The sequence below is a fragment of the Arachis duranensis genome, chromosome 1, assembly GCF_000817695.3.
Source record: "Arachis duranensis cultivar V14167 chromosome 1, aradu.V14167.gnm2.J7QH, whole genome shotgun sequence".
Taxonomy (NCBI): Eukaryota; Viridiplantae; Streptophyta; class Magnoliopsida; order Fabales; family Fabaceae; genus Arachis; species Arachis duranensis.
In genome coordinates this window covers 1,759,122-1,772,478 of record NC_029772.3, presented here as the reverse complement: position 1 = coordinate 1,772,478, position 13,357 = coordinate 1,759,122, and the positions used below count along the sequence as shown (strand labels likewise).

The following is a 13,357-nucleotide window of genomic DNA, read 5'->3' as shown; positions in this document are numbered from 1 at the left end:
AGGATGGAATGACGTGAGTAATAGATCATAGTCCACTGACGGAGGCATCACATACTGGCACCCAGTCGTATGTCTGCCCCGTATGACGAGCCAGCTCATGGCGAGATTTGTGGCATCCAAGCTGAAATATTTATGGGTGCAAAAGAATGATGAAACTGTCCGATACTCTACTCTCTGCCAGTTCGAAACTGATCCGCAAGGCGTGCATTGAGGCCTAGTTAGCAGTATGAAGTTGGAATGCATCCTCGAACCCTATCTCCTCGACTATTTGCTCCCCCTGATAGCTGCTGGACAGCCTGATATCATGCCAATTGGGTGGTGAAGTGTTCTAGACTGCTTGATGCTGCAGACCTCCTGAACCAAATGGATCGCGCCAGTGCCTCCTCCTCATACTCCACGTCCAACTGCGCCCGGCGAGGCCTGACTTTCTCCCTCCTAGCCCCTCAACAAATGTCGTGATCAGAGAGTTGTCAAAGACGAAGTCCCTAAGAGGCACCGTGTCGCTGAACCTAGCCTCTCTTAAATACGGGACGATAGCGTCAGGTGGTGGAAGCGTGTGACTCACTCGCCGGGGCAGAAGTAGGCGAGACCTCTGACAAAAAATAAAATATCACAATTATTAAAAATTTGTATTGGTCCATGGACATATCAAACCGACTTAACTATTGTATACATTTGTTTTAACATAAATTTACACGTATGTACTAACTTAATTTATGTTGATACAATTTTTTATGTTGACATGGACTTACTTAACTAATAGACATTTCCTTAATATGTTAAATAAAATAAAAATATTAAGAAAAGTAATTAATAATTTAATTATCAAACTTTAGCTTAATAATTTAATTATCAAACTTTGATAGTTAATAATTAAGTTCACAAATTAAGAAATATGTAACGAATAAACTAATTTCAATGGTTGAAAAACATCTACCCCATTATTTAATATCTAAATTAATAATTATGTAGTTAACAACTTAATTATTGAAAAATGATAACCACATTCCTAGACTTATTCCCTATTAGCTCTTGTTGCTAATGATAAAAATTGTGTTCTAGTTTTTGGTAAGTATCCTAACCAAGACTATACATATATGGGACAACATAAATGTCAAGATAATAAAACTAACAGCAAAGTCGGCTATCCCGATGTAGTGCCATGTGGCGTTCAGTCTATTGATGTTCGAATCACGTCAATCTGCGTGGGCCATTTTTGTCTTACTCGATAATATAGTCAAAAAGGGATAGAAGAGAGAAGAAAATGGAGGAAAACTTCGAAATGGGGCCCAAATCAAGGCTGTAAACGACATTTATATTTAGGCGTGACCCAATCTTATCTCGTTTACAGTGTAAGCCAGATAAGCTTGCTCGTATATGTTTACACTGTAAACGAGATATACACGTGTCACACGCACTGTCTTGTCTCATTTACACGGTAAACGAGATAAGTCATTCTACGTATTTTCGTAATAATTTTTAAAATTAATTATTTCAATAAATTAAATATTTTTTAATTTATTTTTGTTCAAAAAATTTCTTATTCTTAAGGTCTTATCTTGTCTTATCATTTTTTTTAAGGGCTAATTTTTTATATGAAAATTATTGTTGTATTATTCTCAATTATGGAGAAATGGTGTGTTTTAATTTAGTATGGAGATAATTACAAGGTGTGCGAATTGAGAACTCGCACAGCTTAACCGGCAAGTACACCGAGTCATCCAAATAATACCTCAAATGAGTGAGGATCGATCCCACAATAATTGTCAGACTAAGCAAGTAATGATTGTCAAGTTGGACTTAGTTAGGCGAATTAAAAAGGAATTTGATGGTTGAAACACATAAATAGTAAATAGCAAGCAAATAAATCAAATAAATTTGTTTGGTGTGAAAACAGAATGAGAAAATAGTTAAGACTTCAGAGATGTTTACTTTTCCAAATTAAAAGTTCTTATCAACTATTTTAACAATACATGATTCATTCTATGACAAACTATAAATGTCTAAACCCAAATCTCTTAGTGATTTAGCCTCCTCTAACCTTCATTAACTGCCACTTTCGTGGTCACTTAATTTCGATTAGAGAATTAAGTTCAAAAACTAGTTTATGGCCACAAAAATCCTAATTACCCAAAGCTAACAGAATTATATTCACACATCCCAATTAGTTCATGCAATTAGCAATTTAGGAGGAGTTTGTTTTCAAGCTGTAGTTCAAGCGAGATAACTCTCTCGAGAATCACAAGAACTCATGTAGAATAAGAGTCGTACTCTTGTTCCACCAAAATTCATAAGATTAAAAACGAAAATAATCATTAGAATTGAATCAAAACATTAATTAAAATAGAAGACTAATAGTTCTAATCCATAAAAATAAACAGAGCTCCTAACCTTAACTAAGAGGTTTAGTTGCTCATGACTTATAGAAAAACTAGGGTTCTGAAAATGTGCGGAAGGAAGCAGATCCAAATACAGAAGATCTTTTCCTTTTTATACTAACCTAATTTGAAACGAAATAATAAAATAAAATAATAATTCCTAAAACTAAAAAAGTATTGTTTGTAAATAAAAATTATTAAAAAAAAATAAAATAGAACTAATAAATGCTAAATTCACTTAAAAAGTCCAAAAGTGAAAATTTCGGACTGCTGCTGGTGTTTCCTTTTTAGCTCCAAACTCTGCCAAACTGTTCCAAATTTCTCTTGAAATCACAAAAATACTAAAACAACTCAAAGTAGCATTAAAAGGAAAGTTTTGCACTAAAATCAAGTAAAATCAATGAAAATCTAACTAAAAACAACTGGAAAATGATAACAAAAAGGATATAAGATGCTCATGCATCACAACACCAAACTTAAACTGTTGCTTGTCCTCAAGCAACCAAAACAATATAGAACCAAGAAGAGAAAATGCTTGAGACTTTGAGTTGTCATTTAAGCTCATGTCTAGTTACTGAACGGGGCTAATGACACTCTAATTTTGAATAGTTTCGGCTCTCATTATGCCTTGAAGTTCATAAATATTAGTGGAGAATGTCCTAGTAAATGTTGAAGACCTTTACCTTCATGCAGACTTTTTGATACTTGATACGGAAGATGATACAGACAACTCTATCATCCTAGTAAGGCCATTCCTACCTATTGGAAGAGCCCTAATTGACGTCGAGAGAGGAGAGTTATACCTGAGGATGCATGAGGACTATTTATTATTCAAGATTTTTAAATCTTAACCACTCTCTGACAAATGAGGTACTAGCGTGTAGAGTTCAAAGCTTAAGCCCTTTCACTTGGTGGAAAGCTATACAGTACCCCTTGATATCAAATCTAAGTTTGGTGTTGAACATTCACCACTTGCCAAAGATGGAGGAGGCACCAAGAAGAAAGTACCCAAGGGCTAGAGGGATAAGAAGATTCCTATTGAGGACTTCTCACCTGGCATGAAGGTGGTGTTCACTAGAAGTCCAATTGTACCACACACTGTGAACAGAATCTTGTCTCTGGAGCATGTTGAGCTGATTCATGGAAGTACAGAAAAGATGTTCACTATGAAGGGTGAAGATCTAAGCCCTACGATCCTCCTCCTTAGAAGAGCTTGACGGTAAAGGAGTGCTTGTTGGGAGGCAACCCAACCATCAGTATCCTTTAGTTTACTTTTGTTTTATTTCAGTTTTATTTTATATCATTTTATTTTTCATTGATTTTCATAATTTTTCTAGTTTTTCTAATGTTTGTAATTATGTACGGCGCTTAGAACAGGGACATAAGCGTTTAAACAGAAAACAGAACACCGTGGAGAGGCATGCTGAGGATGCTCAACGTCAAAGAAGAAGCAGAGAGATGGGCGTTTAACATCTATTTTGGGCGTTCTACATTATTTTAGCCCCCTCCTTGAGGCGCTAAATGTTAGGGAGGCGTTTAGCACCGGAGGTGCTAAAAAAAAAAGTAGTATACCCCCTACTAATGTTAAACTTTAGAACTAATGCCTAGAGGAGAGGTTTGAGTCCGATTTGTTCATTTAAAAATAAAAAAAATTAAAACTCACAAATTAGAGAGTAAATTTTCTAAAATTGGTTTTTTTTTAATGTTCACAAATCGGAGAGTAGATTTTGTGATTTAAAAATTTTAAAAAATTAAAATTTATAAATTAGACCCTCCAATTTATGATCTTTATATGAAAAAAACATACAAAATTTACACATTATTAAAAAATACTACTATAAACCCAATATCAAAATTAAATACAAAGTACCAACCATTCTAGAATCTAGTCCTTTGGGTTATATCGAACGGCCACAAAAGGAAGGAGTACCGGTGTACCATGGGGCATTATAACAGCTGGCAAGTGGCGACGTATTTCTTGGGGTTTCTCTCATTTTAAAGACTGACGAGGCGAGCAGCGAGCAGGACAGCAGCTCCTAACAAACAAAGCAGCGAAAGTGAAGAGGAACAAGAGAGTCCGGATTCAGTGCCACCAAAGTGAAGAGGAAGAAGAAGAAGAAGAAGATCCTCTTTTCACTGTAAACCCTATCCCTCTTCTTTTTCTTCTTATTATCACTACCGCATTCAATTCCCATTCTCTTACGAGTTACCTTCTCGTTTTCTTTTTTCAATTTACTTGTTTTTGAAAATTTCTAGTTAGTGTTAGTTCTATGTCGATTTTCTAGTTCTAATAGACCAATTTTTCGGGACGTGTTTCACTCGTTCGTTATGAGTTATCTTGGCTCGTTTTGCTTCCCTGTAAGTTTTGTTAGGATTATTGAATGCTTGAATTTAGCAGGGAAAATAAAAAATAAATAACTGCCATGGATGCTGGTGGCGGCAACTCGTTGCCATCTGCACCGGACGGGGTGAAGCGAAAAGTGTGTTATTTCTATGATCCAGAGGTTGGGAATTACTATTATGGCCAAGGTCACCCTATGAAGCCGCATCGAATTCGGATGACACATGCTCTTCTTGCCCACTATGGACTGCTTCAGCATATGCAGGTCCTCAAGCCGTTCCCTGCTAGGGACAGGGACCTTTGCCGCTTCCATGCCGACGATTATGTTGCATTCCTTCGAAGCATAACCCCTGAAACGCAGCAGGACCATCTGAGGCAACTCAAGCGCTTTAATGTCGGCGAAGATTGCCCCGTCTTTGATGGACTGTACTCGTTTTGTCAAACATATGCTGGAGGCTCGGTTGGTGGTGCTGTCAAGCTGAACCATGACCAATGTGATATAGCTGTCAATTGGGCCGGTGGCCTGCATCCTGCATTTTACATATGTTTTTATCAAGATGTCTCATAGTGAGAAATACTCATTTATTGTTGTTGTTGTTATGAACTTATGATTATTATCCTGCGCTTTTGGTCTTTTGCTTCTTGTATGCCCAAGATTTAGCAAGAGGAATTCCTTCTCCTTTATTAGTCTACAAAATGTTTCTACTTCAATTATATGTTATCTTAGTTCTATGTTAAGGTTTCTTTGGTGGAGAAGCAAAGGAGTTTTACCAACTAGTTGCTTTGAATATATTCTGCCTGTTAGTTTTAGGTTGACAAATTGGAGAGTATTTGTCTCTTTCAGAAAGGGATGTGCTAATGGAAGCTTGAACATTTATATTCTTGAGCCTCCTGCTCTAATGCAACATTTCTTGTATATACATTTAAGTGAAAAGGTTTCTGATCTCATAAAACAATATCCTAATGAATGGGCGAAAATAGTTCAGAGTTAGGCTTTGACAGTTCTTCATTACTGCCTTTTCAGCAGTATGTAATCATCTAATTCTATTTTCTGGAAGAGTTATGTTTGGACGGCCTGAGACCAACTGACCAACTGCAGTGACCATGTTACTGCATACTTAGATTGAATACAATATGAGATAATCAAATTTTTGTTGTTTTCACTTTTTTTATTATGTAAATATACAATTTTGTGTAGTTTAATATATAATGGAAAATGGGCTAAACTTTCCCTTTGAAGTTTGAACCTTACAAGCAGGGAAAAGAAATAAAGTTTTAAGTGTTGGAATAAGATAAGGTTTTCAGCAAAATGAGTGAACAATTTAAACTTTGTTAAAGTAATGAATGTATTGGAAACTTGAAGGTTTAGTTTATCAATGAAAACCTTCTACACTGGAAAATAAATTAAAAAAAGAAACACTTCCCGAAGCTTTGGTGACAAACATTTTTGCTACTATGGCTATTAGCTAGAAACCATAGATTACGAGTCTTGTCAATATTGGTCTGAGCAGGTGCTTACTCTGGTGGTTTTGATTTTTGTTAAGGCTCAGTATGCTTGCTAACTATTTATTTTTTATTTTTATTGAACCAATTTTTTAATCCTACAGTTTATGGTCATTCATTTTTAAAAGCATGAACCACGCTCCCTTGAATTTTCAGAAATGGTGAGAGCATTCATTGTCTAGCCTAAATTGCATTGAAGTCATCTTCTAAACCTATATGCAGAATATTGTTAGTTTTGTACACAACCAGTTTAAAGAAGTACAATGTGTGGTCTCTGTATTCTGGTTATTAATTGTAGAAAATTTAATATGGTTGTGTGCTGTTTTTGTGAACTTTGAGAGCACATGAAATTCTTTTGGGAGGATGACCCCTGCATTGTTAGTTTTAATTTATTTATTGATGATTTCATCATTGTTGAGTGTTAAGTGTTTTAATGGGCTAAATTATATTTTAAGGGGGTGAAACGTTAGATTTTTATATTGGTTTTTAAATTTTTTGGGGTGGCAACTGGCAAGTGTTTTTGGGCAACATCAGGGAGGTGAAGTTTAATTTATCCTCTTCTGAACTATACTTTCAACTTGCAATATTTTGTGTGTGTTCCTATTTTGAAATGTAATATTTTTTATTTTCAGCGAGTTCTATATGTGGACATTGATATCCACCATGGAGATGGTGTGGAGGAAGCTTTCTACACTACCGATAGAGTCATGACTGTTTCCTTCCATAAATTTGGTGATTATTTCCCTGGCACGGGGGACTTACGTGATATTGGATACGCAAAGGGAAAATACTACTCTCTTAATGTTCCTCTTGATGATGGCATTGATGATGAGAGTTATCATTTCTTGTTCAAACCTATAATTGGTAAAGTGATGGAAGTTTTTAAGCCTGGTGCAGTGGTTCTCCAATGTGGTGCAGATTCTTTATCTGGAGATAGATTGGGATGTTTCAATCTTTCAATTAGGGGACATGCGGAGTGTGTTAAATACATGAGATCATTCAATGTTCCCCTCTTACTACTAGGTGGTGGTGGCTACACCATTCGGAATGTTGCTCGTTGCTGGTGCTATGAGGTAAACTATTGCTTTAATAGACACGTTGCTATCATTATCTTTATAGATGGGTATCTCTCTTGGAGATGCAGATAGATTGGTGAGCTTTTACTCTTATGTATTTTTGCTTGTGTCTCTCTTGTTTATTGGTTTGTGACTATCCTAATCTTTTATACCGAGTATCTCTTATCTTCCATACCTTTATAATATGCTTCTCTACTTGTTGTTATACCTAATGTTTTATTTTTCATACAAACAACAACTTCGCGTTGCCCCACTATGTGGAGTTGACTACATGGATCAAATGACATTAGAGTTCCGTATCATACAAGACAGACTACATTTGTGTTTAAACCTTTTTTTTCCCTTTTCAATAAAGGAAGAATATCATTAAGATGGGAAAAGAATTATACAAGAAATGAGAGGATACGAGATCCTCCCAACTAAATATAAGTACAAAAGATCTATGAAGCATAATTTTCCAATCTCTCAACATGTCTAGATCATGAGCTTTATACCATATAGAGAGTGAAAGTCTAATTCTATCTCTTATCTGAAAATCTACCATTAAAAAGCTGCGAGAATAGTGCTCCAGCCAAAATACTCATATCTCTCTTTAAACTATTAATATGTAAATCCTTTTTAATAATTTTCTCTTAGGTTTTCATAGCTCTCCCTCTACCACTGCTCTTTGTTGGATCCCTTCTTTGAACATGGGCATATCACCTATGATGAGATTTTACCATCTTCTCTATAGTCATTGCTACCTGAACTCTTCTTGTATAATGCTTTTATTCCTACCTAGCCATCTCTTTAAGCATTCCCATCCCCATGTTCTGTTGGTCTTTGTTACATATCTAAATTTTGGGTGGTGCCTTTTTTGTTTTATTTTTTTTTTAACAAACAAGATGATAATAGGTTTGTTTACCTCACGGAATCTGGAGATAAATGTAGATGATGGACATAAATTGGAGTAGAATCACCCAACAAAGGATCACCATACTCTTGTCCCACTAGATGGAGTTGGCTATGTGAATCAAATTCTGTCATAATATTTTGTGGGATAAACTACCATTTCTATCCATGAATATTTAGGATGCTGACAAATTTACCCACGAAAAACAGAAACTGACTTTATACCCATAAAAGATGAATTTCGCTTGACAAAACTACCCAAACCCTAAAAAATTATCAAAAATCCCTAATCTACCATATTTCCAAATTCCAATGTTCGTCTCTTCACCACCACCACCCCCAATTTCTATTCATTCCCTATCACTACTCTCTCGCGCTCTCTCTCTAAATCTTATTATATATCTCTGATTCCCTTGATTCTTATGGATTAGAGATTTCATATTTCTTTATACACAAGTATAATATGATTCAAATGCCACTGCATGAGTGAAGGGCACTAGTGCCAGATGCAGATTTTTTGCCAAAATCCAAATTGGATAATTGAGGGTTATTCCGAGGAGTTTGAGAAATCTTTCCTTGAGCACATGAAGAGCAGCTATCAGCCTTTCAATTACTACTTCCGGCGACAATGGGGCGGCGCCAACGATCTTATCTACCAGATTCGTCAACAAGCGTCACCTCCCCCTTTGCCACTACATCGGCGTCGACAACCGCCACGGCGGCCCCAACGTTTCCGAATTAGTCAACAAGCATCACCTCCTCCTTTGTCATCTACAATGGTGTCGACAACCTCCACGGCAGCCCCAACGTTTCCAGATTCGTCGACAAGCGTCACTTCCCCGTTGTCACCTACATTGGCGGTTTACAACCTCCGCGGCAGCCTCAACCTTTTCAAATTTCTCAACAAGCGTCTTGCATGATATTTATTCAATCAATTTCCCATTTCAGCTTGCTACATTATTAAATATAATAGAACTTGGGAAAAAAATCAATGGCAAGAACAATGTATGTGGTCGTGGTAATAGAGGCAATAGCGGTAAAGAGTTGGGAATGAACGTTCGAAGAGGAAAGATTTGAGTGGTGGTGGTAAAAGTTGGGGATTAAGGTGGTGGTGAAGGAATAGAATTGGGAGTGGAGGAAGGTTAAAAGGGGTAGTTTAGGGATTCGTGATAATTTTTAGAGTTTGGGTAGTTTTGTCAACTAAAACTCATCTTTCATGGATATAAAGTCAGTTTTTTTTTCCCGTGGGTAGATTTGTCAACATTCTGAACATTTATGGATAGAAATGCTAATTTATTCTATCTTATGATAAATCAAATGCACAAAAAGTCACTAATATCTAAATCTTATTGTTTTTTACCTTTTATTTCATTTTCCTACTTTACTTCTAACTCTGTGTCTATTTGACTATCTTCGATATTATGGAATTGCTCTGTGAGCTGTTCCGATGTCACTGTGATCGATGCTGCTTTTGAAACAGACACCTTAGTAATTTACGGGGCCTATCAATATGTTAATTGAAAGAAAAAATGGTAAACATGAAAGTTTCAGTGATAATGATGTTAGATGGGTGAAAGCAGAGTTATTGTTTTCCTTTCTTGTCTTGTAAGTCATGGATTTTTCTTTTCCTATTTATTTATTTACTTTTTATATACAACAGAGAATTAAGTATAAATTGTCTAAGTACAGCAGAGAATTAAGTATAAGTTTTCTTTGTTGTTGTATAATTGAGTCATTTGTCTATATCGATATTTCACAAAATTGTATTTGTTATATGTTAGGGCAGACAGGAGTTGCTCTTGGAATGGAGGTAGAAGACAAAATGCCACAGCATGAGTACTATGAATATTTTGGTCCAGATTATACCCTTCATGTTGCCCCAAGTAATATGGAAAACAAGAATTCCCGTCATTTATTGGAAGAAATTCGATCTAGGCTACTTGAAAATCTTTCCAAGCTGCAGCATGCTCCCAGTGTCCAGTTTCAGGAAAAGCCTCCTGATTTTGATGTTGGAGAGGTAAGCTTTGTAGGTCTTCATTTTATTGAATTATATTGCAGTTGCTATCTTCTCCCCCTTTTTTCCCCTCACATGTGCTTCTTTTCAGTTAATGATAATTATTTTGGCAGCCACTTCTACAGAAGTAAAACATGACTAATAATATTTCTGAGCTTCGCAAGTAAAGAAACAGGGGAATAAAAGTATTCATGTTATCCTTTTCAAGTTATTCCATCACTAATTGCTCTTCTTTATTAGTTGTTTCTTCTGTAAAGTCTTGGTCGTCTATTTTAGGAGGTGTAATTTTCCCAATAAAAAAAGAAGAAATCTATAATACCAAGTAACCCAAAATCTTAAATGCAAAGGCTCTGGTGTACGTCACATAGTGCACCATACCAACACTTTTCTGTTCATTGCTCATTCTGCTCCAATTTTAGACATCCTTATCACTTCTCCGTCATCATCGTGAAATTGACCTTGCCTCCTTCTTCTGTGGCTATCTTCTACCTCCTAGCCCTTAGCAATGGTTCCTTAACATCTTTGCCTCCCCTGTCATCCTCTGAGCGGGCAATGCTGCATCAGCTTTGGCGTCCTCCCCTCTGCCAGAACTTTTATTTTTGTCTTAGTATAAAATACCTATATGTGTTAGAAGAGACAAAGGTTACTCTGTCTTCTGCTGGGGTCCTGGGCAAGTAGATCTGCAAATAACTGCCAGATGTATTGCGAGTTGATGATTTGGATGGAAGAAACAAAGGTTAGATAGATTAAGTACATGGTTTTTGAGGGTTATAAAAAAGACATAGCTCCCAGACATCCCGCAAAGTCTTACCTTCGCTTCTAACCTCAGCTATCAACTAATGTATCCTGAACAATAATTCATAATATATCCTAATCCTTAGCCTAAATATATGGATCTAGTCATGATGTAAAATTTCATATCTGAGAAATTCGTGATTTTCCAGGCAGATGAAGATCAAGATAATGGCGATGAGAGATGGGATCCTGATTCTGACATGGACATTGATGATCGGTATGTTGCTTATCCTCAGCCTACTTCTTATCATGTAATATCAGACAATCAACGTATCTTCAGTTTGTTACCTTGTTAATCAGAGAGATTCTTCCGGGCAAAGTGAAAAGAGAAACAGTTGAACCTCCACACAATGATCAGGTATGTATTTCCTTGTTAGTTTGTGAAGTAGTTATTAATCAAATATGCAGGAACTCAATACTCATTTAGAATTTATATTGGTTTTATGTTATCTACGTTATTCAGACACAACCTAGAAATATATTTTATTTATTACATGTATAAAGAATCCAACCTCTTACTATTGCATATGATCATATTGACTATACCTCCAGGTTCCAACAAATGTTAATGTACACTACAACTTATAAGTGAATATTATTCCTCAACAATTTCTCTTGCCACACTGCTTAATGTATATAGTATTAGAGCCTTTCAGACTTTCAAATTAAACGAGGCAAAAGTGTACGGACCCAGAAAAAATATTGGGAAAATAGAATCTAACATGTAGATAATATAGTAAAAACATTAATATTCCAAATATTTGCATAATGCTTTTCCTACTAGGAGAGCTTAGCTGAATGGATCACGTTGACATTGTTGTTTCCTACTGTCACTATGTGTATAAACACAGGTTTTTAAATACAAGCCCTTTTAATGGTTTTTACTACATAGTCTCTTTACTTAGCGATCCTTCGTCTTATCTATTCTTATTAGGGCTTCTATCGATCTTATGACATGACCAAGCTATGTTTGGTTGATGTAAACAGGCTTAGTGTTAGTGGTTAGTTCATATACACCATGATGGAATTATGGTTATGATTCCCACTCATTATCACCAATTGTTTTTAGAGTCACAGATGAGGTAACCAATTATATATAGGGTCTGTTAGCAGCATTTTCTTGTGTTATACAACACATTTTGAGTAAGTCTTCAGTGAATTGCTTTCTCTTTGTTGTATCCTTGAATACCATAGAATATGTTGGTTTATCAAAGATTATCTTGAATGTTCCCTTGGGATCATTGAGTAAATTACGTTGCCCTCTCCTTGAAGATGCTTATAGGGTAGGACTTTACTTTGTTTCTTTAATCTTTACGCTATCATGATGGATATTTACCAGCAATTTTGTGTATACTGTTGTAGATTAAGCTTTTCTCATTTCAACACTCAATTTAATTACGTTTTTAGCTTCTGTTGAAAACCATTATATGGATTTACATGTGAATTCATGACATGGAACTTCTCTGTATGCAGGCATTCCAGGAGGATCAGAGAAGAACTGCAGAGCATTTAAGAAGCTCGGATAATGCAGCAGACGAAGCAGCAGCTTGCTTGAAGGTGAATTTCATGGCATAATTGTTATCACTAAGCATGCATGCATTACATAAAAGTATCACTTGAAAGTTCGCCATCGCTATTTTTTTAAAAAATATAATTTCAATGCGGTTTCTTGCAGCCTTTGGATATCAGTTCCCAGCCAGTTGATGAAGATAATGTGAAAGTTGAACAGGATCATGCTGTGAATGATTTGGTGAGAGAGATGACGGATCTGAAGGGTTAAGCAAATGGGGTTTTCAACTGACTGATGAGCTATGGTGCTGATTTAATGATCGGTTCATGCAGTCACATTTCCCAAAATGTTGGATCTGTGACGGCCAATTGGATTTTCTTAAGTTGTATACCTCCCTTATCATTTTCTTGAGTTGAGGGCAAGGATTGGAAATTTAATTGATGTTAACACACAGCACTTGGTTTCTTTGTATTAGATGTAAACATAAAATGGATGGTGATGTTCTCATGGATATTTAAACTCTCTCAAGTGTAGTATCTGTGTTCAAGTTAATAGGTGAATTTTTTCTGTGCTCACATTGTATACAAAGCTGGGGTAAAAAGAAAACCCATAACGGATATTAGAAATCATATTCCCTATTATCTAATTTAGGGTTTGTTTATTTAGATTAGTTTTAATGCATTGCATGTGTAAATGAATTGGGAAATGCTATCTTAAAAACTAGTTTAAGCAACTACCTAAAAAGCTAAAATAGAGTGAGTGGGATCACCACGCATGACTTCGACGATGGTGGCTAAAACTTGGTCTTTAAGTTCACAACCATCACACCAACAACTCAGATAATCACTA

At 35.9% G+C, this 13,357-nt stretch overlaps 1 protein-coding gene across 1 annotated transcript; it reads left to right on the top strand.

Annotated features, from left to right (window-relative positions):
* Window positions 1–4,349: 4,349 nt before the first annotated feature.
* On the top strand, window positions 4,350–13,154 carry LOC107486999 (histone deacetylase 19). Its single transcript, XM_016107608.3, has 8 exons — window positions 4,350–4,516; window positions 4,777–5,286; window positions 6,767–7,295; window positions 9,976–10,206; window positions 11,148–11,215; window positions 11,299–11,356; window positions 12,472–12,555; window positions 12,674–13,154. The coding sequence occupies exons 2-8, from the start codon at window positions 4,802–4,804 to the stop codon at window positions 12,776–12,778; spliced, it is 1,560 nt and encodes a 519-aa protein (XP_015963094.1). The 5' UTR covers window positions 4,350–4,516; window positions 4,777–4,801; the 3' UTR covers window positions 12,779–13,154.
* The last annotated feature ends 203 nt before the right edge of the window (window positions 13,155–13,357 follow it).